Raw genomic sequence first — 27,533 nt, forward strand, 5'->3', positions numbered from 1 at the left:
ATAACCTAAAGACTAACAATCAGAATACGGCCGCAGGAATTCTGCTGCTCTGTCACATCCAGCTCCACAATGGTTGATTTTCTGGCTGAAAACAATCTCTGTGGTCAGGCAATTCTTCGGATTGTCTCCTGTGGAAATGCCATCATTGCAGAACTTCTGAGACTTTCAGAATTTATTCCTGGTGTTTTCAGACTAAAGGACAAGGCTGATCAACAGAAGTATGGGGATATCATATTTGATTTTAGTTATTTTAAGGTAAACCCTTTTGTTGTTAAACTTCTCCTTAAAGCATTGCTGTCCTGCATGAGGATACTTCAGGTTATGAAACAGCCTTTCCTGACTATGGTGTTTATTGTTAGCATTCTTCAGAGTTGATTATCATGACTTCCTACTTGCTTAGTTTTTACCAAAAATTCATCAAACTGAGATAGCAATTGTGATATGCTTGCATGCTAAAACAGTCTAGGGAAGGTTCTGTGGTTAGGCCCCTAGGCAGAATATAAGTATAACTGGTACCTGCACTGAGTATCAGGGCAAGAAGGAGGAGGCAATTTTAAGTGCATGCGTAGAGCAACAGTTCCAGCTACACATTTCAAAATGTTTGATGAGTCATCTGGCTATGAACTTGGATGGATACTGATTATATAAAACTTGAGTATGGGACTCTGGGGCTTTTTTTAAATCATTATTATTATATCCTGCAGAAACTTTAGATTATACTTTCACCAGCACATTCTGAGCCTGTGCAGTTGGTTGTTTTCCTTTGGAGCAGTACTGTGGGCAGTATGCCCATCTTCCTTTGGTTATCTACAGCTTATTCTTCGCAGCCATGAAAACTGCTTTCTGCTTTCCTGTTTGACAGTACTGTGATTGTTCATTCACTGGATTTGTCACATGTGCTGAATAAACAACTAAATCGAAGAGTAGTGTCCGTGAAAAGCCCTTGTTTCCCTTACAAAATTAAGCTGCTTGCAGTACCTATTTCCTTCTGTCATTCTCTAACATGATTAAGAAGGAACTACACAGACTGTCTGATCTGACTTTATCTGGATTGTGCAACTCAAGAAGTGTTAACAGTAAAGCAAGGGGCCGGGGGGGGGGGGTGTATTTATTTTTTTGTTGTTGTTGTTAGTAAGAGCTGTAAATTTCAAGCACTAATTGTGAGCCTTGGATACTGAAAACCCTGACCACAAATAATTTCTGAGACACCTTTAGATCTAAGTGTTTGTTAGAAGTCTTTTTTTTACACAAATTACTTGAAAATTTAAAAGCAGATAGGTATAATTGGTGAGAAATACAATTATCCTTGAAATTACAAGATTTTTGAATGTTAAGGAAGCACAACAGTGCTGCTGCTTTTCAGAGCACCAAAATCCATAAAAGACTTACTTATAAAGCAGAGATTAGTGAATTTACAGATATTTTCACTGTGAATGCACCATTCCTGCATTCATGGTTCTTAGAATTACCTAATGAGAAGAGATTAGAGATTTTGAAAACTCATGCTGTTTACTTCATGTATTTGAACTTCATAGGCAGTTTGCTTTTATACTTTGTTTTATGTAGGCATTTTGCTCAAAAAGAGAAACAGAAGAGCATTTATAAAACCACACAAAAATTGTCAGCTGGGTATTAAGCTTGCTATTTTATTTTAACTCTATTTTAAGTTATTTTTATGGCGTTCGTGTTGACTAAATCCTTTTAAGCAATGACGTCATGCTGTGGAAGTGGTCTGTGGAATGACATATTTTCAATTAAGTGTTAATAATATTTTCAATTAAACTACCAATGTTTTCATTTAGATGGTGGTGGTAAGACCAAATGATGGTTATGAGAAATGTTGACTGTGCTAAATGGTTAAAAAAGTTTGTACCATTGCTTTAAGGAAGTCAGGCTCTTCATCCCAACCCTTTTTCCCCCACAGTTGTTAATGACATAGTTTCTGCATTAGTTTGGGGGACTAGCACTGAGCTAGATCCAGAGTCTGGAAAAAAATTCTCATGTAGGTCTAATACTGTCAGACAGTTTAAATGTATGAGAAGGTACTAAGCTCACAACTGTTTCTGAGGCCTCAGTGTTATGGTCTCTAGCTGAGAAATCAATCAGATCAAATGTGTAAAGGAAAAAATTGCATCAGGGAGATAGATAGCTCTACAAAAAGCACACAGGGGCTTCAGATGCACTGGGGCTTTACCCAAAGCGTTAACTATTCTTTTCCATTGGGTACACAGGATAAATTGTATTTAAAATCATTGTAGATTGTAACAAAGTGTAAAACTTAATCTTTATGGAATTAATGTTCAATCATAAAGTAGCTTGAAAAACTACAGATCCTTGTTTTAGTAAGGAATGTTAATTCTGGTGTTGTGCACACAGTGGTGGTTGTACGTGTTCTGTGTCCTACTGAAGAGATGTCAAATAGAGGTCAAAGTCAAATACTGTGTCTAAAGATGAATTTCTTTTCTTAGGGGCCTGAGACCTGTGAAGGCAAACTGGAAGCCAAACCTGAGTTACTGGATTTAGATGAAGAATTCCGTGAAAACAACATTGAAATTTTGACGAGATTTTATCTAGCTTTTCAGAGTGTACATAAATACATTGTAGATTTAAACAGGTATGGTATCTTAAATACATGTGGATTTTATTAAAGACTAGATTACTGTTTAGTCTTAATAATGAGAAGCTTTTTCCTTAGAGACCCAGTACGCTCGCTGTTGAAGCATATTCATGTGCACCTGGAAACCTGGATTGCTTGAGCAAACACTAACTTCTACTCCTGCTGTTGCTTACCAGCTTAATACATGATTTGAAAACATTTAACCTCTCTACCTCATTTCCTCAGTTGTACAGTAGAGCTAATTTTTCTTCTTTATCTTGGAGATTGTCTTGAAGATCTTTTTAATAAAAGAAGACTCCGTATTATTAAACTAAGTTTTTTGTGGTCTTGTAAAACAGAATTATCAGGTAGGTTTTATTCTTTAACTTTCATTGGCATTATTTTCCTGAACTTAATTTTTCAGTGGAGTTGCCATATTCTCAAGTTTGCTACTCTTACCTGTAAAAAAACAATATGAAAGGTTCATGAAATACTTTAAGAAAAAGTTCCACAGAATCTTAAGCATAAGAATTGTTTTTGTTATTGATCTTACATGAAAAGATTAATTAAAGATTAAATGTTTAACGTTACTTATTAATAAACAGTGTTAGTGGAAGATCCTTTAATAGGAAGAAATCTTCTGTTAATTGAGATGAACGTACTCTATTTCTGTCTGTACCTTCCAAATTGCAATTGAAATAGTTTTATGGTATTTCCAGGAGATTTTTTTGAGGTAACTTGAAAATGACAGTTTTACTAAATTTTGGAGCAGAACCCTTCTCTGTACTCTCTTCTCAGGCTGTTGTCCATCCATAAGAAGATTATGAGGATGTTAGCTGTAAGTTACAGAGTATCCTCTAGTGTCTTTCACATACACCATCAGGATATGAAAGGAGGCTTTTGCTAACTGGCTGGCTCTAGCTAGGAGTTCCAGCCTCTCTTTTCATACTAGAACATCTCTTTTTTTGTCTGAAAAACTCCATGCTACTCGTACTAGGGAAATGTTCTGATGTGTCTGTTGACTTTCAGAGAAAATTGGCTAATTGAGTTCTGAGGACATATGATTTGAGAGCAAAATAGTCAATGACCAACTCTTTGTTATGATTCCTAGATACTTAGATGACCTCAATGAAGGAATTTACATTCAGCAAACATTAGAAACAGTCCTCCTTAATGAAGATGGAAAACAGCTTCTAGTGAGTATTAAACAGTTCTGTAATAGTAGAAAATGAACCAACTAGTTTAGTGCCAAACTAGACAAAGATTTAAGTTTACTGAATGCATGTAAATGCTATGACTCACTTTTAGGAGGACAAAGACCAAAAATATACAGCCCGCCATTTTCCATATTGTATTGACTACGTAGTTGACGTTGGGTTAGTTTGCCAGTACATGTTTGTCTTTACATGTTACTACAAAATTGTATTTATGTGATTTCTTCCCTTTGTTCTTCCTTTTTCTAAACAGTGTGAAGCGCTCTATTTATATGGAGTCATGCTACTGGTCATTGACCAGAAGATTGAAGGAGAAGTCAGAGAAAGAATGTTGGTTTCCTACTACAGATACAGGTAATGTATATTGGTTTTCAGAAGCACTCGAGGCTGAAAGGATGTAACATGCAGTATGTTCAGTTAACTAGGTTATTGAATTAAGATAAATGGAAATACCAGCAACTTCTTGACTGTCTGACCATACAGATAGACTGATAATTCTGTAGTGCTCTCTGCATGTCAATAGAACTCCTTGCATTAGCTAGTTTTGCAGGTCTAGCTGCAAAACTGGAGCAACAGATTTTTTATGCTGTCACAACAGAAATTTAAAGCCCACTGACAAACTTTCGGCTAAAGCTTTAACGTTGCAAGTGCCAGCTATGAAAGTATCACAGGTTCCCAAATGTGTGAGCAAATCTTGGTAAAAAGTCCTGAGTATCTAGACAATGAATGTATTGCGAGTGAGACTTCTTTTAGTTACAGTGCTTGATTAGTCACATCAGTAACGAGTTTCCAGGGTAGGCTGACAGCATCATTGTATGACAGTTAGGGTCTCAAATGGTATCAGTGCAAATCCTTTCACACATATAAAAAAGGAGGTATCCTGTTCCATGCTTCTTTGACTATGTTTATGCCTCTCAGTATATAATGAGAGAAGGTTCCTTAACTCTGGAATGCAGAAGTGGATCAACAAGGGGAATTCAGAAATGAGGAGCGAAAAAAAAAAACAAACCAGAACAAACCTGCTCCTCTAAATATAAAGCTGCTTATTTCTGTTCCTGAATAAAGTTAATTTTTCTGTTTTGTGCTTTGTGTGCTTATCTGGTATTCCAGTATGGACATTTATCGGTGTCCTCCTTTAATATGATGAACATTATATTCATGGAGTAAACAACCAAAAGTCTCCCAGACCTTAGTACCTGATCATTTTCTTGGAGAAAAGGCATGGTTACAAGGGGAGGGAGTGGAGGAAATGGTTAGGTCACACAGCTCAATTTTTGTTCATTACTTTTGTAAAACAGTGCAGCCCGATCCTCTGCTGATTCCAATTTAGATGATATCTGCAAATTGCTTCGAAGCACTGGATACTCAAGCCAACCTGGAGCTAAAAGACCTTCAAACTATCCTGAGAGTTACTTCAGCAGGGTACCCATAAGCGAAACATTCATTAGCATGGTTATTGGCCGCTTACGCTCAGATGACATTTATAACCAGGTAAGTTACTGTGAGATAAGAGGGATCTAAAACTAAAGATAAAATGGTTTCTCAGATCAGTTACTCAACCATGAAGCCCAGTAAAAAATAAATCACAGAATCACGGAGGTTGGAAGGGGCCTCTTGAGATCACCTAGTCAAAACCCCTTGGCTCAAGCAGGGTCAGCTAGAGCAGATTGCCCAGGGCTGCGTCCAGTTGGGTTCTGAGTATCTGCAGAACCTCTCTGAGAAGCCTCCTCCAGTATTTGGCCAATCTCACAGTAAAAAAAAACTTTTTTATTTAATGTCTTTAAATCATAAATGATTGGCCACTCTTAATAACTCTTAACTCCTTCGGAGATTCCCATTCTTTTAGTTACTGCAAAGATATTCATCATCTCTTAGTAGACAATGTGTTTCAAAAGAAACACTAATGCCACCCTTCTTAACTATGACAATTGTATTAATAAAGGAAAAGAATAAATATTGAAGCAAAGTGTGGGTAATGGCTACTATATTTACGGTCTCTTCTAATATGACTCTTTTGAGAGATCTTTAACAAAGCATTTGGTTTTGAGCAGGTTTCAGTCTATAGCATGGACAAGCAATCTTATTTCTGTAATTATTGGCATACTTTTAGTGAATCCTGGAAAACTGAAGCAGTTTATAAATGCTAGAAAATGAGCATTTGAAGATTAATGAATGATGGTAAGAAATAAACAAAGGCTTTAAGTCTTTAGGCAGCAATAACAATTTAAAAGTAGGGACCTTACCAGAAACACTTTCATACTATGGACAGACATACTAAACTTCAAAGGGGAGAAAATGCCTTTTCAGGTACTGTACGGTGAGAATTCCTTAGGTTGTGCAGAGTTCTAGAAACAAGAACTTAGCAAGTTGTGAAGAGAGCCTGTTTCATGACATAATCTGTGTCTCTGATAGGAAACTGAAGTGTTTGTGAGACTATGCTCTTGTAAAGTACTTAATGTAGAAATCTTATTAAATCAGCTGATACTTTGTATCAAAATTACTTTTCCTCTTTTTAATATAATATTGTTGGTTTACTGCCTTTGCATTAAAATCGTATTACAATTTATGATTTTTTTATTTTGTAGTGCTTACAGTTCATAATGAAGAACATTAATGTTTCCATACAAAGCATGATTATAATCTATGTACTTTTTCCAAATTTAGTACAAAAAGTAGGGTAAAAATCTTCAGCTCAACCCAAACTGTAAAATATATCTGGTAAATATGCTGCATGTGTACGCATGTCCAGCTTACCCATATCCTCCTTGCTTCCTAGTATCTATATACCGTACTCTTTAATGTGCCCCATAATGTTTGCAAGTGGTTTATGTTGCATTATATTATGTTCTGTTTTATTCTGTTCCCTTCTCCTAGGTTTCTGCATATCCATTACCAGAACACCGCAGCACTGCCCTGGCTACTCAGGCTGCTATGCTCTATGTGATACTGTATTTTGACCCTTCTATTCTTCACACTCAACAAGCAAAAATGAGAGAGATAGTGGATAAGTACTTTCCAGATAATTGGGTAAAAAATAGTTCTGTTTTAAAACTTTTCCCTGGATTTAATGTTGTAGGAACAATTTAACTTCTTTTACAGCATGCATTCTAGAAAATAATAATGTCCTAAAATGAGTATAGATTCTTCTCGGGAAATTTTACTTTGTTTGGAATTAAGTGGTCTGAGCCAAACCTTCTGGATAAGTGTGGAAAGCTATCCTTTAAAAGTATCAGTTATTGTCTGAAATACTTAAATCAACCACTCTTTTGTCATCATGGTAAAGTGAATCAGAGAAAAATGTAGGCTGGAAGGTAATACAGGCATCTTCTAGTCCAGCCTTTTCCTCAAAGCAGGGCTGTCTTCAAAGCTAAATAAGGTGGCTTGGGCTTTGTCCAGTTGCTTTGAAAATATCTACAGCCTCTGTGGGCACCTGTGACTGTGCTTAATCACTCTTGTGGTGAAAAATGTCTTCCTTCTGTACAACTGGAATTTCCTTTGTTGTAGCTTGTGACTGTTGCCTCTTGTCTTTTCACTGTGCACATCTGAGATGGGTCTGGCTCTGTCTTATTCATAACTTCCCTTTAGGTAGTGGAAGACCGCAGTCGGATCCCTTAGTCGTCTTTCTTCCAGCTTAAGCAAACCCAGCTCCCTCAGCCTCTACTTTCATAGTTGGTCCTCATAAGTGTCTTAATGGCCTTCTATTCGATTCATTCCAGTTTGTCCGTGTCTGTCTCATACTGAGGAGCGCAAATCTGGACACATTACTCTAAATGGGACCTCATAAGGGCTGACTTCCCTCAATCTGCTGGCTACAGCATGTTTAGTCTTTGTTGTCATAAGGCTGTATGTCTGATTCACGTTCAGTTTGTCCACCACGATGCTTGCGTCCTTTTCTGCAGAATTGTTACATAGGCCGTCAGTTCCCAGATTGTGCTGTTGCAAGGGTTTGGTTTTGTCCCAAGTGCAGGACTTTGTATTTATCATTACTGAACTTCCTGTGGTTTCTGCTGGTGAATTCTACCAGCTTGTCAAGGGCGCTCTGGGTGACAGTCTGGCTCTCCCAACAAATCCCCCCATTCTGATGTTATTTGAAAATTTGGTTAAGGATTCATTCTATGCCACTGTCCAAATAACTTAGAAGCAAAACCTGTCACTGCAATTCTATAGACATTTTCAGATGTGGTGATCAAAATGAAATTACTACGTGTCTCAGCGTTGAGATTTAGGATTTCCATCCAGAAGCCTTAGTCTGCAAAAAATGCTACTGAAATAGGCTAGCATGTAAGAATAGAGTCCCCAGGTAGTCTTTATCAGTGGGAATCAGACTTAACAAAGAAACTATAACTTAATTTGTGTATCTCTATTGGTTTCAAATTGTATTCTTCTGTACCATAAGTGGAACAGTGAAGAAAGGAGGGAAGAAACTGTAATAGCTGGCTATTTTAATAGGCATTGGAACCCATCAGTTTCTGAAAAACTGCAAGCTTATTTTAGAAATGAGAACCTGACATTGTGAATTTTTTATTACGCCGGAGTTTTTGTTCACTTGACTTTATAGTACAAGCTGTTGTTTTAAGACAACACCTATCTTCTTCTGATCAGGTGTGGATGAGTTATCTGCATCACAGAATATTTGACTCTTAGGCTGGTTTCAAATCACTGTTAGCAGTTGAAGTGTAGCCTTTTGAGGAACTGTCATTTACAGGAAATAATGAGCATCGCTTCAACAATGTGAGAGGCATCCTCATATCAGCAGACCAGTGTCCCATTTGCCTTTACTGGCTTCCTTTTTGATGCTGTCAGAAGAGCTCAAAGGCTGACAGTGTCCCCTGGATGTGATCACTCCAGGGTGGAGGAATAATGGAGCAATGGTATGACAAAGCTCATAATGCCACAGCTCTGTTTATCCTTCATCTGGCAGTAACCCAAGCCTTCCATTTTTAATCAAGTATCTTACAAACACTTGTAAATCATTCACAATTATGTATTTTTAATTACACTCAAACTTGGGCTACGGGTCTGAAATAATTTCCTCTTTGCTCCTTAAAAATCACAGCATGGAATCGTAGCTTCCTTCTGTTTGTGTTCACCGTAGAAGATGCATTACATTTCAGTTTTGTCCTGCGCTCCTGCATAGCATCATGGAAATGAAAAAGAAGTCATAAGTTCATGGGGGGGGGGAAAATAGAAGCCCAAGAATCATACATAGTGACTGAAAGACCTGTCAGCTTGTTTTCAGAACTAAGCCTCTAGTTAACTGTGTGCCTTTAATTTCAAAGTCTTGTTACTGCTTGATTTCCAAAGGTGATGGAGCAAAAGGTACAGCTACCAAAAAGTTCAGTTGTCTCATATTTATACCCACAGCACACCACTTTCTACTTATATTGCTAAATGAAAGGTATGTCTTTTTCTAATAAAAATGTAAATGCAGCTTCTTGTTTTCTGTTTCCAATCTTAGGTTATTAGCATTTACATGGGAATCACTGTAAATCTAGCAGAAGCATGGGAACCCTACAAAGCCGCTAAAACTGCCCTCAACTACACGCTGGATCTTTCAAACGTCAAAGAGCAGGTACATAAGCCAGAGTTAAGTATTTTTAGCAAGATTTAAGCTGTGTAGGCAACTCAAATATATTATATGTCATCAGTAATGCAGGGGTCTTTTTTTTCTTGCATACAATTACTTGTATTACATTCAAGTATAATACTTTGAGTACATAACTTTGAGTTGAAAATCCTTCAAAGTTTCAAAATCTGGTCTTCACAGCAGTGCTTGTCTCACTTCCTCTTGCAGTGTTTGTTTCCCCTAAAAGCTGCAGGGTTGTGACTTGACTGAAGAGATGCTAGCACCCGTTGCCATGTTGTTCAGTATTGGGATGTCTTAAGCTGACTATGCTGTCTGGTCTTCCAAAGATAACAGTTTTAGAAGTTACACATTTATATTGACGGTGTGTGGCACTCAGTTTTAAATGGGGCCTCACAAATTAAATAAACAATAATCTGGAAAAAGCATCTGATTTAAAAGAATGATACCGAAATGTTGTATGATGCAACGCAGTGAGTTCTTTTTATGTGAAACCATTTTTTCCATGCCTAAAAAGCAGTGAGTAATATTGAGTCGGTTGATTGTTTGCCCAATCAACAAATCAGTTGACTGATGATAGCTAAATGCCTCCTTAGAATCTGACCCCAGTGCTCAGGAGAGAGCACACAAAAGTGTCTAATTAGAAGAACTGTACTATATGTTGTCTAGTAAACTTAGGGAATATGAGCAGACATTTTTCCTTAGTCTTTAGGGAAGAAGTTCGCTAAGTAGAACTGACACTTAATTCATAATAAGTATTTACATTCTGGAATAGATTTTTGTTTTGTTGTTCTTTCGTATTAGGCAATAAAATATTAGTACCATTTTGTAGGAATGATTTCTAGAGAGTACATAAGTGAATATAGGAAGTTCACAAGTTTGCATTTTTGAAACATTACACTTCCTGTGTAGGCTCTTCGTTTTAAAATTTAGCTCGTGTCCTTTGTCATGCAGTTGCAATGTATGATATTGCCTGCTACTAATGATAATAATTTTTATAGCACTTTTTTGATCTGTGTGCCCTTTGAGTACTTTGGAAGCCACAGTCACGTTGTACATGATGTATTCCATTTGAGGCAAGGATTATATTGATGCAAGCTTTGTATATTCTAAGGCAAGCAGATACGCTGCAGTCACTGAGCGAGTGCACAGTCAGGTGCAGCAGTTTCTCAAAGAAGGCTGTCTAAGGGAAGAGCTGGTGCTGGACAATATTCCCAAGCTGCTGAATTGCCTGCGAGACTGCAATGTAGCAATCCGCTGGCTGATGCTTCACACTGCAGACACAGGTAAGACTTCACGCTAGACTTCTATTACAGAGCTGTCAATCCTGCTATATTGATGCTTTGTGTTATGTCCCGAGGGAAGTTCAGTGTGTGCTGCTGTTGAAGTCAGCAGAGCTTCATCTACTCTTTTCAGCAGATTTTTGAGCTGTTCTTTTGCTAACAGTCTCCTAAAGTCTTCAGCTGAAACAGCACGCGTGCATTCCTTAATTCTTGCGAGCTAGACATAGGTAGAAAAAGTAGTAGAATTCATGATCCTGTTGAATAATACTCTGCAGAAAAAGTCTGGGAACTGTATCTTTTTCTGCCTTGCCACTTAAAGCATCATTCTGAAAGTTTTATCTAGCACCAAAAGGAAAGCAGTAGCCAGCTTCTTAACATCTTTGTAATTAATAGTTTAAAACCAAGGTTTTTATTCTGTTGAACGGAAGTTCAACTGAAACTGATGAATAATGTCTCTGACATGAGTTTGGGTCTATAAACTTAGCTATTTAGACATTCTCTTGGTGCTGTCTTGGGGGCTTCTTGGTATGCGAGAGGGCTTCTGTTACACCTCCATACCTTTTCTGGGACCGTTTCAGAAATGTTGATCTCTGGGCTTCTCAGTCAGGTGTACTAAATTCACATTTAGTTTGCAGAAGCCAGCAGAAGAGTTTTAAGAAGACTGAAGCACCACAGAAACCTTAATTATTTCCTATTCTAAGGAAGGGTTGTACAAGGGTGATGAGACCTATGTAAATGGAGAACAAGTGGGGACTTACATATCGGAGCAATATGTTTTTGCTTTCAAGCTATTAAAAAAAGAGTCTATTTACAAAGATAGAAGAGCTCGACCAAATTCTGTAACAGTTTAGAAATGTTGTCTTTCCAATTTCAGCTTGTGATCCAAATAACAAACGTCTCCGCCAGATAAAGGATCAAATTCTCACAGACTCAAGGTACAATCCCAGGATCCTTTTCCAGCTTCTTCTGGATACAGCTCAATTTGAATTCATTTTGAAAGAGGTAATGTGCTGCTGCCTTCTTCAGCGTTTTCCCTGAATGGGAGAACAGAGCTGAAGACTTGAATAGTAGTGGTACATTTACTGCACAGTCCACTTACATAAAGAACAATTATTTTGATTTGTTAATTGTGAGTATTTCTTAATTGTGAGAATAGAAGATACAGTCCACAATTGCTTGGAAGTGACTCTTGCAGTCTTCTCAATAATTGGCAGTTTTCATTCTTACCCAACGTGTTTATATTTGCTCAGAATTTTGCATGAACATCCTGATAACAGGCATAATAAAATCTGTTGAGGAAGCTGCGTAAGTTTTTATCTTGCCATACTTCTCTTTTTCAGGCTTTCTTTTAAACAGAGACAAAAACCTATGTATGTTGAGGATAAGCTGCTAAGAAAACTCTTACGCCTATGTATGAAGTTCTGCCATTTCTAAAAGATGCCCCATTAATGCTCTGCTACTAACCTGGTAGAATATATAAGAGTATGCTTGACTTCAAGTACATGCTTTTTTGAATTGGATTGCTCTGCATAGGCTGAGATGACTATGTGAAGTAGAAGTCAACATTAGACCACAGTATTCTAGGATCTCTAAGCTAAAAAAGATACTGGATATTTTTATAAGTGACTAAAAATCAACAATATCTGCATCGTATTGGTTTTTTTAAATTCTGTTAATTTCTATCACTGTATGTCCATCACACTGGCTGTATCTTTTAATGTTTTTAATTTTGTATTTAGTATTCTGGCAAGATCTTGAAGTTATGTAGTAATCACTGTAAGTCAGTTCCATCTGTTTTCAGTACTTTATTTCATCTATTGTAGTATGCCTTCTTGCCAGTTTTGTAAACCAAATGCTTTGTTTTTCTACAGATGTTCAAGCAGATGCTGTCAGAAAAACAAATGAAATGGGAGAACTATAAAAAAGAGGGATCTGAAAGGATGACTGAGCTTGCTGATGTCTTCTCAGGAGTTAAACCTCTTACTAGGGTGGAGAAAAATGGTAATTACTAAGTGGGGAAAAAAAGTAATTTTATTTTTTATTTCTAAGCTGATACCAAAAGAAAATACAGAAGGCTAATACTGATAATAAGAAAACTTTTCAGTGTCACAGCTGCCACAGAGGTCTCTTACATGCTGTCTTGATTAGGCTTTCTGCATATGTTCCATATGTAAGCCATATTTAGGTACCTAATATTTTTTAAAATATTTTTTATCACTTTATTTAGATGTGCCAGATCAGACTATGAAATGCCAGTTCACTTTTCTATGCATAATGGAGTTCACATTACTGTGCTCTACTACAAAGGAGTGCGGAGATCATGCCTATTAAATATGGGGATGGTTTAACCTCTCCTCTCATTCTTTCCCTAGTTGCAACCTTTATTTCTGTTGTATGAGCATTTTTTCAAACCTGCTTTTACTTCTCATCTGCACTGACTGGTATTCTCCAAGGACTTAAAAGCATTGAATCTGTATTTCTTTCCAAATTCCTTGCTCTGTTTTTTGAAATACCTTTTTTTTTTTTCCTTGAACTGGTGTAAGAATAAGAATTGTAAATCACTCTCTCATGTGATCAGGAACACTGCATAAAGTGTCAATGTAATGGCAACATTTGTGATCAATCCAAAACAACAAAACTTAGAATACAGGCAATTTTCTCACTTGCTTCCACTTAAAAGCAGAATTACCTTACTGAAATATTTCCCTTTATCTTTTTGATGTAAGCAAACTTGTGGCTAAAACATAGAAATTGCAACTGCCAAGGAAATTAACATTGTAAAACAGTTCATAAAACACAAATTTATTATTTAAAGGGCTTTATCATCTTTGTATAGATTTTATTATGCCCATTTGTGTTGGTAGTTGTTCTTTTTAATGTTGAATGTGAAACTTACCTGAGCATTTGCCACTTCACAAGTCTACATGTTGAAAGACTAGAAATGTAAGAGTAAGATGAAAACTTTTAAAATAAACTCCTAGGTGTATAGCTGTTTGTTTGTTTTGACTAGCGAGTTCCCTGTGTCTTTATTGCTTATCGTACATGCAAAGATGTGATTAAATTTTCCGTGTTCTTACATAGAAAATCTTCAGGCTTGGTTCAGAGAAATCTCTAAGCAAATAATGTCTCTAAACTACGATGATTCCACTGCAGCAGGCAGAAAAACTGTGCAGCTAATACAGGCACTGGAGGAGGTATGGCAAAGAAATTTTGAGATAAATGACCTTATCCTTTTGAAAAATAGCATTTGATACACATGCACTGACTTCCGATAGATGAGTTACAGAACAGATCTGCATTTTAACAATTGTTTAAGTCTGCATATCTTTGCAGTTTTATATATACAGTCAGCAGGACTTGCTTGTAGACCTGGTGATTGTAAAATAAGGGATATAGCATGAAAAAATGGTGCCACCTGTAGCTGAGGGTCAGTAGGGTTTTTCAAAGAAATTAATTCAGTATTAAACATTATTTGGCAACATGACTCATTTTATTATTAAGGAGGTTGCAGAGAGGTGGGTGTTGGCCTCTTCTCCCAAGTGACGAGTGACAGGACAAGAGGAAATGGCCTCAAGTTTGCACCAGGGGAGGTTTAGACTGGATATTAGGAAGAATTTCTTTACTGAGAGAGTGGTGACACACTGGAATAAACTGCCCAGGGAAGTGGTGGAGTCACCATCCCTGGAGGTGTTCAAGGAACGTGTGGACGAGGCATTGTGGGACATGGTTTAATGAGCATTCTGGTGGTAGTTGGTTGATGGTTGGACTTGATGATCTTACAGGTCTTTTCCAACCTTAGTGATTCCGTGATTAGAAATTCTGAAAATAATTCATTTGAAGCTAGAGAGGGTAATTTGAAAGGCAAAATAAAAATATCCGTATTTGGATATTTTCTTCCAGGGTATAAAAGAACACTCAGCATGGTGTTTCACAGTACACCTCCTCGAGTAACTTTGTAAAATTTATTATTTAACAAATCCTGGCCTACTTTAGAGTGTGTTAAGAGTCTTACTGTTACAACATCCTGAAGAAATATGTCAGTTTACTGATTCTATTTGTATTGTTGTCCTTAAAAAGAAAAAATGAGGTTGTTTTATGGGGTTGGTTTGTTTGTTTGTTTTTTAAATATAGGTCCAAGAGTTTCACCAGCTGGAAACTAACCTGCAAGTTTGCCAGTTTCTGGCTGACACCCGCAAATTTCTCCATCAGATGATCCGAACTATCAACATTAAAGAAGAGGTCTTGATCTCCATGCAGATAGTTGGTGATCTTTCTTATGCTTGGCAATTAATTGACAGGTATCTTAGCAGGAGCTTTTTCTTCTAAATCCGTTGTCATTTGCGAAACTTGTGGGAAATAACATGCATGAATATTATTAATACTATAAACTTTCCAATTTAAAATCAATCTTGAAGCCTTGTTCTAGGAGTTGTTGAGTATATTTAACTCTCATCAACTTGAATAAGAATTAACAGCTGTTCTTGTCATGTTAGCTGCAGGTTAAGTCATACTGTAAATTTTTACTGTCTGTCCTGTTCTAACTGTAACAATTTTGTTAAGCTTCTGTCTCCAGCCTTTAGTGTAATTAAGTGTTCTCCAAAATACTGGAGTTAAAAACAAACAAGGAAAGACAAATGTTAGAGAACTCCTTTTCCATGGTGTGATTTTGCTGAGCTGCGACTTCATTACCTTGGCTGTTAACGGACCCTGATGCCCTGTTCTTTTGTCCCACATACCCCTTTATCTTAGGTTTTTCCTAGCCATTATCTCTTCAGGCCAAAATCCTCCTTTAGTGAAGTTCTTTAGTGATCTCCTGTGCCATTTCTAGATTACACTGGTGCTGGTGACATACGATTTAAGAGCTGAAAATAAGAGTTTCAGGGGAAGAAGCTGATTTGTTTTGTTTGTTTCCTATCCCAGCTTTACATCTATTATGCAGGAAAGCATAAGAGTCAGTCCGTCTATGGTAACTAAACTCAGAGCCACTTTCCTAAAGGTAAGTATGAACAACAGTGAATGTACTTGAACGCTGAAGGTCAACCAAAGCATCTGTTAAATAGGTCTTAAGGCTGTGAAGTCACAAAAGAGTCAAAACTTCCTTTTACCAACATCTTCTATATCCAGATTTTTTAGACTGTGTTAAATTAACTCAACGTTGGTTTTAAAGAAAACAAAACCAAGTTATGCATGGGGTTTTTATGCAATCATCCAGCCTCTACTCATTACAGTTATTTGCTGAAGACATCGGTGCATAGATGGGATCCTCTGCATGTGTGTCAGAGGAGGCTGAAGTAACTACAGAAGTTATGTTGGCTATGCCTTTTGTCTGTCATGATGAAGATCTGGCGTCAGATGAAAATATTTTCTGTAGAAGTAAGAGTGAGAAATAGCATGGGGGGGAGTGTAAAATTACAACAAAAAAAGTATCTCATGCAACTGGTAAGAATTTAAAAAAAATTAATAAAGGGAATGTAGAATTATAGACTGTTGAACTTCTTTGACTTTTAACAATTTTTTTTGTTTTTTTCTGTTTGCAAACCTGATGTTGTAACACTGCTCTTCAGGAAGAATCTACTTCTTTTGAGTTGTAGGTTAAGAGCCTGAGCAAGAGAGTTCAAGCATGCAATTTATATTAGAAAAACAGGCATGTGAAATTAAAATGTTAACCTTATTTCTAGCTTGCTTCTGCTCTTGACTTGCCACTTCTTCGCATCAATCAAGCAAATAGTCCCGATCTTCTCAGTGTATCACAGTACTATTCTGGCGAATTGGTTTCCTATGTTAGAAAGGTAGGCATTTGAAGAGACGTAATTGTTTTGTTCTCCAATTATTTTTCCTTAATTGAAGGTTTATTATTTTTAATGAGAATATACTGACTGTGTTTTGTTTCTTGTCTCGTTTACAAAGGTTCTACAGATAATTCCAGAAAGCATGTTCACATCTCTTCTCAAAATTATAAAGCTTCAGACGCATGATATTATTGAAGTGCCTACTCGCCTTGATAAGGACAAACTACGAGATTATGCTCAGCTTGGACCACGATACGAGGTGCAGTTAAAATAGGGAATTCTGAAAAAGCCTATCTTATAGGGGGCCTGCTTCAACCTAAGTTTATATAGGTAGAGCTCTGCAGAGTTATACGTTAACAGTGAAGTTGGATTTGTTGACTGAGTAAGAATTAAAATTTACTAGTGTTATCGTCGGTATACCTTAGATTTCCTGAGGACAGATGAGTAACTTTAGCTCTTCCATTTGTAAAAGTTTAAACTTTTGATCTTGTAGAAAAGGGGAGGAAAACTAAATGTGTTTATAAATGAGGGTAAAGATTTTTGGATTTATTTAGGTGGGGGGGTGGAAACCCTAAAAACCCAAGTCTGAAATTAAGCCCTCCACATTTGGAATGCTTGTTCCAGGAGAAGGTTAAAGACTGAATAAACCAGCAGGGTTAAGCTTTTTGCTGCTTTCAAATGTGAAGACAGGATGGAGGCATATCGGTTTGATCAGATAAAACTGCTATTGCTCATTGGCTTTTTGTCTGTGGGTTTTTTCCTGCACTGTTACCAGTCTGGAAGAGTAAGCAAACATTAAAATTACTTGGTTTTATTTTTAATAGAGGAATTTCCCTCAATGACAATATCTCTAATTATTAGTTAAGATGCTAGCTTTTTCCAGCAGTTTTTGCCAAGGTGCTCACTTGTTAGGTGTTTTATACAAACAGGCTGTGGTCTCTGATTAAGCTGATGTTCAGACCTGAACGCGAGGTTTAGAGTCCCCTATTAAACTTTGTAAAGTCAGTTTGGGTTTTTTTGTTGGGTTTTTTTTGGGGGGGGAGGGGAAGGGCAGGGGGCAGGGATGGAGGAAGTGGCAGTATTCAGTAATATTTCTTTTATTTTGTGGAGGTAGAGGGGAAACATCTTACACAAAAGCTTTTTGCTTTAGATTTCTGTAGAATTGTAAGTCTGAACTGTGTTGTCTCTATTCTATATTGTAAATGTCTTAAAGGCAAAAGACCTGCTTGTCTGAACTCTGAGCATAAGGATGCTCAACTAATCATTTAAAACTTAAGTAAATGTACTACTATATTAAATCAGTGGAAATATTAAGGTGGACTTATTGCTGGCAGCAGGCTTTATTATGGAATAACTACTTCAAGCTGTGCCCCTATCCTGCTCAAAGGGACCAACTTAGAGTTTTGTCCATGATGTTTTGTACACACGTGATATAGCTGGCTAGGTCTTTCCTCCCATAATCTCTGTGAATCCTCTGACAGGTACGTGTTCTTTCCTACTGGTAACACACCTATATTGATCTAATTAAAAGCAAGGTTATTATTGTACTATAAGTAAGTCTAGAACAAGATGTAAAGTTGAAAGTATATCAGTGCAAATTACTTTAATCTAAAATAGGAAGTTACCACTAGGAAAGATGTATATATTTTTAGAGTAATTATTTGAGTCTATTGAATCACTTCAATAAATTGTATTTTCTCTTTCTATTAAAGGTTGCCAAGCTAACCCATGCAATTTCAATCTTCACTGAAGGCATCCTCATGATGAAAACTACTTTAGTTGGTATCATCAAGGTAATCTGCCATTATTCCAGTAGGAAAAAGTCATTTGGTGGCAATTAGCACTTTAGCACAGATATTTTAGCACATTAAGCAAGACCTTGAGGAAAGTTAAAAAGACAAGAAAAAGTAAGTTCGCATACAAATTTTCAAACCATAATGCCTAACTTGGCATCCAGATAAGAACTGTATTATTTAAGGTTGTTAAGAACCCACAGTTCTCATTGTACATAGATTCATCAACCTTAATTGACACTTTTTTCCAGTAGAAATAATAATAAAAAATGACTGCAAGCTTTTCTGAAGATCTGTTTCTTCCATTGACAAAGACTGCTCTTCCTACATTAAGATACCTCTTCCAGGACTTCAGGAGCAAGCATTCTTAAAGAAATATACACTTCTTAATGCAGTCTGGCTTTTTATAACTGTATAACTTCTCAATGGATCGTTAACAAAGGTTGAATATGTGATCTGCAGACCTTTGCCATTCAACTTAAAGGAATCATTTATATCGGATAGAAGTATTTAAATATTTATTTTTTGGACAAGCGCTGCTGGGAAAGTGCATCTGTTAGCACTGCTTTCCTATTACATCATAAGTACTTAATATCTTTTTTGGTACAAATTAAACCCTTCGTATTTTTCTATACCTTTCTGGCTTTAAGAGAAAAATGTTTCTTCTACTTAGGTGGACCCAAAACAGTTACTAGAGGATGGAATAAGGAAGGAGCTAGTAAAACGGGTAGCTCTAGCTCTTCACAGGGGACTCATCTTTAATCCTAGAGCCAAGGTGTGTGACAGCTTGATTCGATTTTATTTTTTTATGTACCTTGGGATTGCTGGGACCTCTTCTATTATACTACCTTTTACAAAATAATTTGTACTTTTCTATACAGATTTCCTTTTTGTAAAAAAGTACACTTTTTGAACTTCCTAAACGTTATTTGGAATGCCTTATTTGATGTTAAAATGAGTTTATAAACTGCTAAGAGTACATAGAATTCAAAAACGTATTTTTATTCTATTGCCAAGTATCCTATCAATTCTGAGTTCACAGTTCTGTCTTTGTCTGTGACGACTGATGACAACACATGACGTGTATAAGCTGGGTAAACATGGAAAGGCAATGTTAGAATAAGGAGTGTGACTCCTTGTTTTGATCCTGACTAGATTCTTGAGTCTCTCTCCCGGATCAATCAGTAGTACCACTGAAGCCTAAAAGAAGCATTAAAAGCAGGAGGGAAAAACATTTAGTAAGAAGAATTACTTCAGATATCAAACAACCTTTGATAAATTTCTCGGTGGTTTTCAGTTCTGGCTGGAGCATAGTGAAATCCTCTAGAGGTTGCTGTGTAAAGGCATTTAGAAGCCTTTTAGATTTTCGTTGTATTCTACCTGTTCACAGTTTTGTTTTTATCTTCTCTTTTCCCCCCCCCCCCCTCTGTAGCCAAGTGAACTGATGCCCAAACTGAAAGAAATGGCAGCTACAATGGATGGGTTCCATCGATCATTTGAATATATCCAGGATTATGTCAACATATATGGTTTAAAAATTTGGCAAGAGGAGGTGTCTCGTATTATTAACTACAATGTGGAACAGGAGTGCAATAACTTCTTAAGAACAAAGGTCCTAGTCAAAAACAAGAACAAGTAAAAAGTTGATAAATATCTTTATATTTGGATGTTAAAGCTTGTGACTGATGGAGCATATGTACCCCATTGTGCACAGTCCATACTGTTGTGACTTCAATGACATGTGCTAAGTACTGCATACAACATCTGCTCCCAGCTTTTTCTGAATGATTCTGCATCCCCACTGCATTAGTTGTACATAAGAAGAGCAAAGTACCCCAAACAGAGTATTTTAATATCTCTTGCCAGTGAACAATATCCTTCCTCTTCCTCAAAGAAAACAGAAAATAACTACTGAATCACAGTAGTCCTCTCTGTATGTATTGTTAGCCATCAGAATGCAGACTTAGAAAGACTGCAGTAGTTACCAGCTCTTTTTGTGGTATTTCACAAGTGGTGGAGTGAATAGATCTCAAATTTAGCTAACAAAATGGTGGCTAGTCTTACTGCAGAGAGGAGCAGATGGAATTCTCACCAGGAGTGTAGGTAGTTCTCTCAACCACCACGCTTATCTTCTGCTTGATCTTTGTCATGAGACTCATTCTTCTCTTTGCTTTATTCTGTTTTTATAGTGTTCTGCATGTAATTTACAATATTGTGTGTAATTTACAATATTGTTTTACAGTGTACTACTTTCAAATCAAACAAAAGGAATAAAATTTCTAAGCAAATTAAAAATGTGCAATGATAAAACACTGCAAATTACTCCAAAACTTCTTTTTCAGATTCAAGACTGGCAAAGCATATACCAGTCTACTCATATTCCTATACCAAAATTCACACCTGTGGATGAATCTGTAACATTTATTGGTCGGCTTTGTAGAGAAATCCTGAGGATCACAGACCCAAAGTAAGTACAGTGTGTCACAAACTTGTATTATAGCACCATGCATTGGATTGCTCCAATTCCACCATATGCAAACAAAATATACAATAGTTTTTCCTTAGCTGTCATATCACCATCTTTATCCAAAATCAAATTTACCCAATTGGTCTTGTACATTTTAAATATTAGTCTAGAAAAGTTGTGATTTTAGTCTAAGAAGGAAAGCAGTGTGTTACATAAATGGAGGAGAGAAAAGCCAGGGAAGGGTGACAAAACCATCATGGAGAGAGGAGCAACTAGACATCACCTGAGATACTTAAGAGAGTCTTTCTAATCTCTGCCTGAGTAAGATAATTCATTACTCAGATTATCGCAGGAACTGTCTGCAGCTTATTCTGAAGTATTTGTTTGTTTAATTTTTCCTCAGAATCACGTGTTACATTGACCAAATGAACACCTGGTATGATATCAAAACTCATCAGGAAGTAACCAGTAGTCGTCTCTTCTCAGAGATCCAAGATACTTTAGGTACCTTTGGTCTCAATGGTTTAGACAGACTGCTGTGTTTCATGATTGTAAAGGAACTGCAGGTAACTTTTGAACTTTGGTTTCTCAAGGTCACGATGTTTTTATTATTTAATAACTTCTAGTGAAATAAAAAATCTGTTAATTTTTGAAATGCTAAACTGAAATAAAAAGATTTGAAAAAGTGTGTTCAAACCTAAAGGTAAGAATTACAGTTACAGATATAATTACGAAAGTTGGTACTCTTGAATAAGTGGTGCTGTGTAACATCAGGTTATGCGTTAGATTAAATGGCAGTTTGCAAGGAATGCCTTTTGAAGGTGTACACTTCATGTATACTTAAAAGTTGATCTCAGATCAACTTCTATTTTTCTGCCTAGATACCAACAAAGAATTAGACTGTTTGGGTCTACCATGATATAAATAAGGTGTCAATTCAATGTAATGACTTTTTCCCTAATACCTCTATGTGAAACCAAGCTTTTTGTTTTCTGAGAAGAATCCAGTCCTAGGCTGGTTAAAGATTTTAAGGAAAATAAGTACCGATGAAGACAGTTCTTCCTCAAAAATTGAATTAATAGTTGTCTACAGTGGGTATTACATACTGAGGGGGATCTGCTAATTGTCCTAACATTGATTAGCATAGCTCAGAAAAGCACAAAGTCTGACTACAGAATTCCTCAACTCTTTCTCTGTGGAAATATTCTTTCCCTACTGTTAAAAAAAGTGGCTCTTGTACCACCAAGATTAAGCATAAAGTACATGTGTGAGGATTTTACTTAATTATTTCTCTCTTTTATTTAGAATTTCCTCAGTATGTTTCAGAAAAATATATTGCGTGACAGGACAGTACAGGATACCTTAAAAGCACTTATGAATGCTGTCAGTCCTCTCAAAGGAATTATACGTAAGTGTTTACTGGTTAAGAAGGAAGAAGGTCATTGCCTTTGTACGCTTGCATTTTTTTCTCTTCTTTTCTTTCTTTAATGCCTCACCCTTCTTCTTTTCTCAGCAAATTCAAACAAGGTTTATTCCGCAGCAATTGCAAAAACTCAGAAGATTTGGACAGCGTATTTAGACTCCATAATGAAGGTAGGTTTACGTGACTTAGTGATACACAGAATTTGGTCTAGGCTCTTTGGTTATATACTTTAATCTGCTTATTTTACAATATTGTCTTATGTTGACCTGGAATTCTGTAACATCACAAGTGAAGCAGGCCTAGATTTGCGAGAGCTCCTGAGCTTCATTTGTATGGTCAGCTCACACTCCACAAAGTGCTTAGCACTGAGCTTCATATGTAATAGTTTGCCAAAATTGAAGTCTGGCACTAGAGATCTGATCTGGGAAGACTGAGGTGTAGTGCTCAGTATCAGGAGTTCTGAGACTCCCCACAGTGCCTTGTGAAGGTAATGCACTTAAGGCTAAAGTTTGGAGCAGTAGCATTTCCTGAACTTGCCTTGTTCACACAGAAAGCAGTCTACTGTGCTGAAGATTTAAACAAGCTATCCCATTAACATGTCTCTTTTATCTTGTCTCTGTAATGATATTTTGCGACCAGTGTTTTTCAGAGTGCTGTGAATGTTTGTGCATGTTAGTGAAGAGAAGAGGAAAGGTCAGGGAAAGAAGGGGAAGGTTGACTGCAACAAGCCTCTCTGGTTTTTATCCCTGCCATTGCCGACCTTAAGGTCTAGGGAGAGGTGGGGAAAAGAGTACAAGCATTTTCACTGACTAATGAAAAAAAAGAAAGTAACTGGGGCTTTATATCCATTACCTTTTCAGTGCCCTTTTCACACTGCCTGTATTTGCTACCATGAACTGTGTGTAAATCTTGAGTGCCATGACCGCTCCTCTCATTTGGCTGGCTCCACTGCGCAATTGCAGTCTGTCAGTTCTGACTGCAGGCAGCCTGAATTGGTGCCCTGTTACCAAAATGAGGAAGTAGCTCCAACCACTATGTATGTCCCTGCTTTGGGCAGCCCTACAAAGGCTGTTAGGTGTAATGAGGACTTTGTGTAATCTGTTTAACTGTAAATTGTTACTCATTTTTTCCCTAGTTTGACTTTACTCTTCCTTCATTGTGCTCAGTATAACACCCCACCCTTTTTTTGTTTGTTTGTTTCAACAGGTTGGTCAGATGCAGATTTTAAGACGACAGATTACCAATGAATTAAATTATTCCTGCAGGTTTGACTCCAAGCATTTGGCTGCTGCTTTGGAAAATCTCAATAAGTAAGAAGCAGAATGTGCTGAAGAGCTGCATGTATTGCTGTGATGTAATTGTTATCAACTCGGCAATCCTTAAAATCTAAATTACAGCAAAGTGTGGAGTCTAATTGTATTCAGGTTTTTATTGATGAGTATTTGAATTTGAACCCAACAAAAACATAAATAACTTGGCAAGTAATTTGTATGAAAATGCTAGTGGACAGCACAGCTTCTAATTTCATTTGGTTGTAGCTGGATTTGAGGTCATATTTGGATGAGAAATAAGAACAGTGGAACAGTGAAAATGTGTGGTGCTGATTTTGAAACAAATACAATGTTTGTAAAAAGATACTCCAGAAAAGGTGGTTTGCTCTTGCTTGTAACCATTTACAGGTTTTGTGTTTTTCAAGTTTTTAAATTAATACGACGTGGCATCATGTAAGATTTATTTAGGGATAATTTAAGTAAGTATTTAATATAATCAATTTGTTTTCCTTCTAGAGCAATACTGGCTGACATTGAAGCACATTATCAGAACCCATCACTACCTTATCCTAAAGAAGACAACACTCTCTTGTATGAAATTACAGCTTATCTGGAAGCAGCTGGCATTCACAATCCATTAAATAAGGTCAGGCTTACATGCTGGTGCTTGGTACAGTTTGGTTTTTTCTATTTTATTGATTATCAACTGAGAAAAAAATTAATAATGTGGAAGAACTGTTTTCCTCTCTTTTTTTTCCCCCTCAGATCTATATAACAACAAAACGTCTGCCATATTTTCCCACAGTCAACTTCCTATTTCTCATTTCCCAGTTTCCGAAACTTCAGTACAACAGAAATTTAGGTATTGTATAAGTTGTTGTTTGTCCAAATCTAATGAAAACCTATATGAAATTATCTGTAGAGAAGATAGTAAAATTATCTGCATAGAAAATACTTGGTTTCTGACTTTAGTCCATCATGTCCAGGCAGGTTTGTTATAATATTGAAGCCAAATACAATGGAGTAGGAAACAGACTCCAAATGCCTGACTTTCTCATTCCATCCTATGCCTTAATTAGTATCATTAAGCTATTTGCTATGGAAGAAATGCAGTTGTTACATTTGTTTTTAATTTTTTATGTGTGGGCAGGCAGAAGGGGAGGCATAGCAAAAAAAACCTCATGAGAGTATATTATGTAAGTTTGCCTCTGCTATAAAGAATATGTTCTGGTTTATAAATGTGTTGGTTTGGGGGTTTTTTTTCTGTGCAGGAGTGGTATGCAAACGGCCAGCTGATCAAATTGACTGGCTTCCTTTAGTTCTGGGACTCCTTACCCTGATGAAACAGTTTCACTCAAGATACACAGAACAATTTCTGGCTCTGATCGGTCAGTTTATTCGTTCAACGATGGAACAGTGCACAAGGTATCCAGGTTTTACTTTTTCCCTAAGTATCACCTCTGTGAAGAGGGCTTCAGTAGTATTATCACTGCTTTTCCAGTGTGTTTTTCTAGCAGACTATATTTGACATAGTAATAACAATATATGTGACTAAATATGAGATTAAAATACTGTTTCTTTTTGTAATGGAATCACATGGTACCTAGTGGAAATGGTGTTATTTGAAGGCTGGCATTTTCATGTAACTTTTCCAAATAACTGATCGGCTGCTAAGAGTATTATCTTCATGGTGGTTTAATTTTAGCCAGAAGATACCAGAAATGCCTGCTGATGTAGTGGGTGCCCTCATGTTCCTGGAAGATTACATTCGCTACACGAAGTTACCAAGAAAGGTAAGAAAGAATTCCATGTCTCCTGCATGTAGCACTGAGCAGGAGTCCTGTACAGAGGAGCTAAATCCTGGTTTATGCTGTGGTTACATACTAGCAGTTTGATGACACGTATCTACTCTGGAACATGGTATCATCTGTAAACAAATATTCAAAATAATGGACTTGTTAATGTTGTCCAAAAAGCAGTATTGATCCTTTTCAGATGTTCTGTGAAAGATTGCCAGAAGAAAATACAGATGAAAAAATCTGTTACCTGATAGAAATGGGTCATAATGAATTTTTTTACCCTGTATGAACTTCAAATTGTGTTACTTGTGTATTTTGTGTAACTATTCCTACACTAGTCATGGTATCCTTACAGAAAAATTATTTTCTAGAAAATACAGAGAGGATGCAAAATATAGAAAGGATTTCAACTTTTGCAGGTTTTAGAAGAGTCTGTTCCATTTAATCTTCAGAAAGCATGTACATTGCTATGGGGCTTTTGGGAAAGGAAGAAATAAAATAGAAGTTCTGAGATGTTGCAGAATTAAGTAGTAATAACCTTACCAGTATTCTAAATGCAGGGCAAAAAACTAATTAGCAAGTCTAAATTTTGGTGAAACACTATCTCCAGTCCTTGATTTCCTTCCCTTCCTTTCCTGCCAAAGCATGGCTTCCCAGGCAGCTTCTTTATTTCAGAACTTCACTTGCATGTGAAAGTCTGGGCTTGTAGATAGACTTTATTTTAGGGTTAAATGCAACTTAACTGCATTTGAAGATGATACATTATTTATACGTGGTATTAAAAATAAGTCATTATCCTATTCGCTATAGGCTGTACCACAGTGATTCTTGAATAAGCCATTTCCCAGCTAATACTCACAACTAGAAGAGAGAGATTCTTCCAGTTTCTCTCTTCTTCCCAGCCCACAGCACAATGTAGTAGAAGGCCACCCCGTCAGTCTTGCAGCTGATGTATCTGGTACCTGTGCCAGGTGCTGTGTGGAGAAACAGCAGAGAGGGTGTCAGCGTTCCTCCAGTCTTACCCACTCCTGTGGTCCCAGCAATTCCTCACAGCCCGGGGCTTGCCTTACCTGCCTGATGTCATGTTCCTTCTGTGCTTTGTGCACCAAGCAAGAACACATCCAGGAGCACATCCTAAAGCCAGGGTGCTTCAGGTCAATAGTGTTGTGTGCTTGATTTATAGATGAGATGTGCTTGTTAATGGATAAATAGGTGTGCTGGTTTTGGCTGGGATGGGGTTAACTTTCTTCATAGCAGCTAGTATGGGGCTGTGTTTTGGATTGTATGGGGCTGTGTTTTGGATTTGGGCTGAAAACAGTGTTGATAAAGCAGGGATGTTTTAGTTACTGCTGAGCAGGGCTCACACAGCACCAAGGCCTTTTCTGCTCCTCACCCCACCCCACCAGCGAGTGGGCTGGGGGTGCACGGGAAGTTGGGAGGGGACACAGCCGGGACAGCTGACCCCAACTGACCAAAGGGGTATTCCATACCATATGACATCATGCTCAGTATATAAAGCTGGGGGAGGAAGAAGGAAGGTGGGGACATTCGGAGTAATGGCGTTTGTCTTCCCAAGTAACCATTACGCGTGATAGAGCCCTGCTTCCCTGCAGATAGCTGAACACCTGCCTGCCGACGGGAAGTGGTGAATGAATTCCTTCTTTTGCTTTGCTTCTCCGCGCAGTGTTTTTTGCTCTACCTATTAAACTGTCTTTATCTCAGCCCACGAGTTTTCTCACTTTTACTCTTCTGATTCTCTCCCCCACCCCACCTGGGGGGAGTGAGTGAGCGGCTGTGTGGTGCTTAGTTGCCAGCTGGGCTTAAACCACGACAATAGGCATGAATAATGAAGAAAACACCTAACTGTGCCTTCCTGTTTACTTCAGGTTGTTGAAGCACATGTGCCTAGCTTCATTTTTGATGAATTCAGAACTGTTCTATGAATGTGGAGAAGGACCAAGTCTTTCCCCCAAACCTGAAATGGGGAGTTGGTGAGTGGAGATGAGATAAGTACAGCTTTTCAGAACTGTATCGTTTCTATCCTTTAAGGCAGTACCTACAACTGTCTCTGTGAAATGTAACCATCAGCACTAGTCTATATAATTAAGATTTGTTTAAATCTTGGCATGCCACGCAATTTGTTATCTCATCCAGACAGTGTACATTTTGTACTGCACATTATAAATGCTGTATGTAATTGTTTATGTATAAATCATTTAGTTTTTTGTTCTGAAGAACTACTGTGGAAGTTTGACTTTTGTATCACAAATGAACAATGAAATTGGAAATAAAGGTGTTGGATAGTTTGCCAGGA

The 27,533-nt window shown here is 37.2% G+C and overlaps 1 protein-coding gene across 3 annotated transcripts; it reads left to right on the forward strand.

The window, feature by feature from the left end:
* On the forward strand, window positions 1-27,533 carry WASHC5 (WASH complex subunit 5). Of its 3 annotated transcripts, none has more exons than XM_059836061.1 (28): window positions 1-255; window positions 2,469-2,614; window positions 3,708-3,792; window positions 4,064-4,164; window positions 5,109-5,301; window positions 6,685-6,837; window positions 9,269-9,382; window positions 10,509-10,680; window positions 11,552-11,679; window positions 12,549-12,678; window positions 13,759-13,871; window positions 14,809-14,975; window positions 15,598-15,673; window positions 16,356-16,466; window positions 16,585-16,725; window positions 18,179-18,259; window positions 18,933-19,034; window positions 19,692-19,871; window positions 20,602-20,726; window positions 21,130-21,292; window positions 22,032-22,134; window positions 22,240-22,319; window positions 23,356-23,459; window positions 23,937-24,066; window positions 24,186-24,282; window positions 24,692-24,845; window positions 25,126-25,213; window positions 27,106-27,533. In XM_059836061.1, exons 1-28 carry the CDS (start codon window positions 70-72, stop codon window positions 27,160-27,162), a joined length of 3,480 nt encoding a protein of 1,159 aa, XP_059692044.1. In that variant the 5' UTR covers window positions 1-69; the 3' UTR covers window positions 27,163-27,533. The 3 variants fall into 3 exon arrangements, with proteins under 3 accessions (XP_059692044.1, XP_059692045.1, XP_059692046.1); XM_059836063.1 differs by having other exon boundaries at window positions 215-218; XM_059836062.1 differs by lacking the exon at window positions 19,692-19,871.

This window comes from Gavia stellata, chromosome 3, assembly GCF_030936135.1.
Source record: "Gavia stellata isolate bGavSte3 chromosome 3, bGavSte3.hap2, whole genome shotgun sequence".
Taxonomy (NCBI): domain Eukaryota; kingdom Metazoa; phylum Chordata; class Aves; order Gaviiformes; family Gaviidae; genus Gavia; species Gavia stellata.

Coding starts and splice junctions, on each gene's coding strand:
- WASHC5 (XM_059836061.1), top strand. CDS start 70: ATGGTTGATTTTCTGGCTGAAAACAATCTCTGTGGTCAGGCAATTCTT. Junction 4,165..5,108: donor GTTTCCTACTACAGATACAG/GTAATGTATATT, acceptor TTTGTAAAACAG/TGCAGCCCGATCCTCTGCTG. Junction 23,460..23,936: donor GCTTTGGAAAATCTCAATAA/GTAAGAAGCAGA, acceptor TTTTCCTTCTAG/AGCAATACTGGCTGACATTG.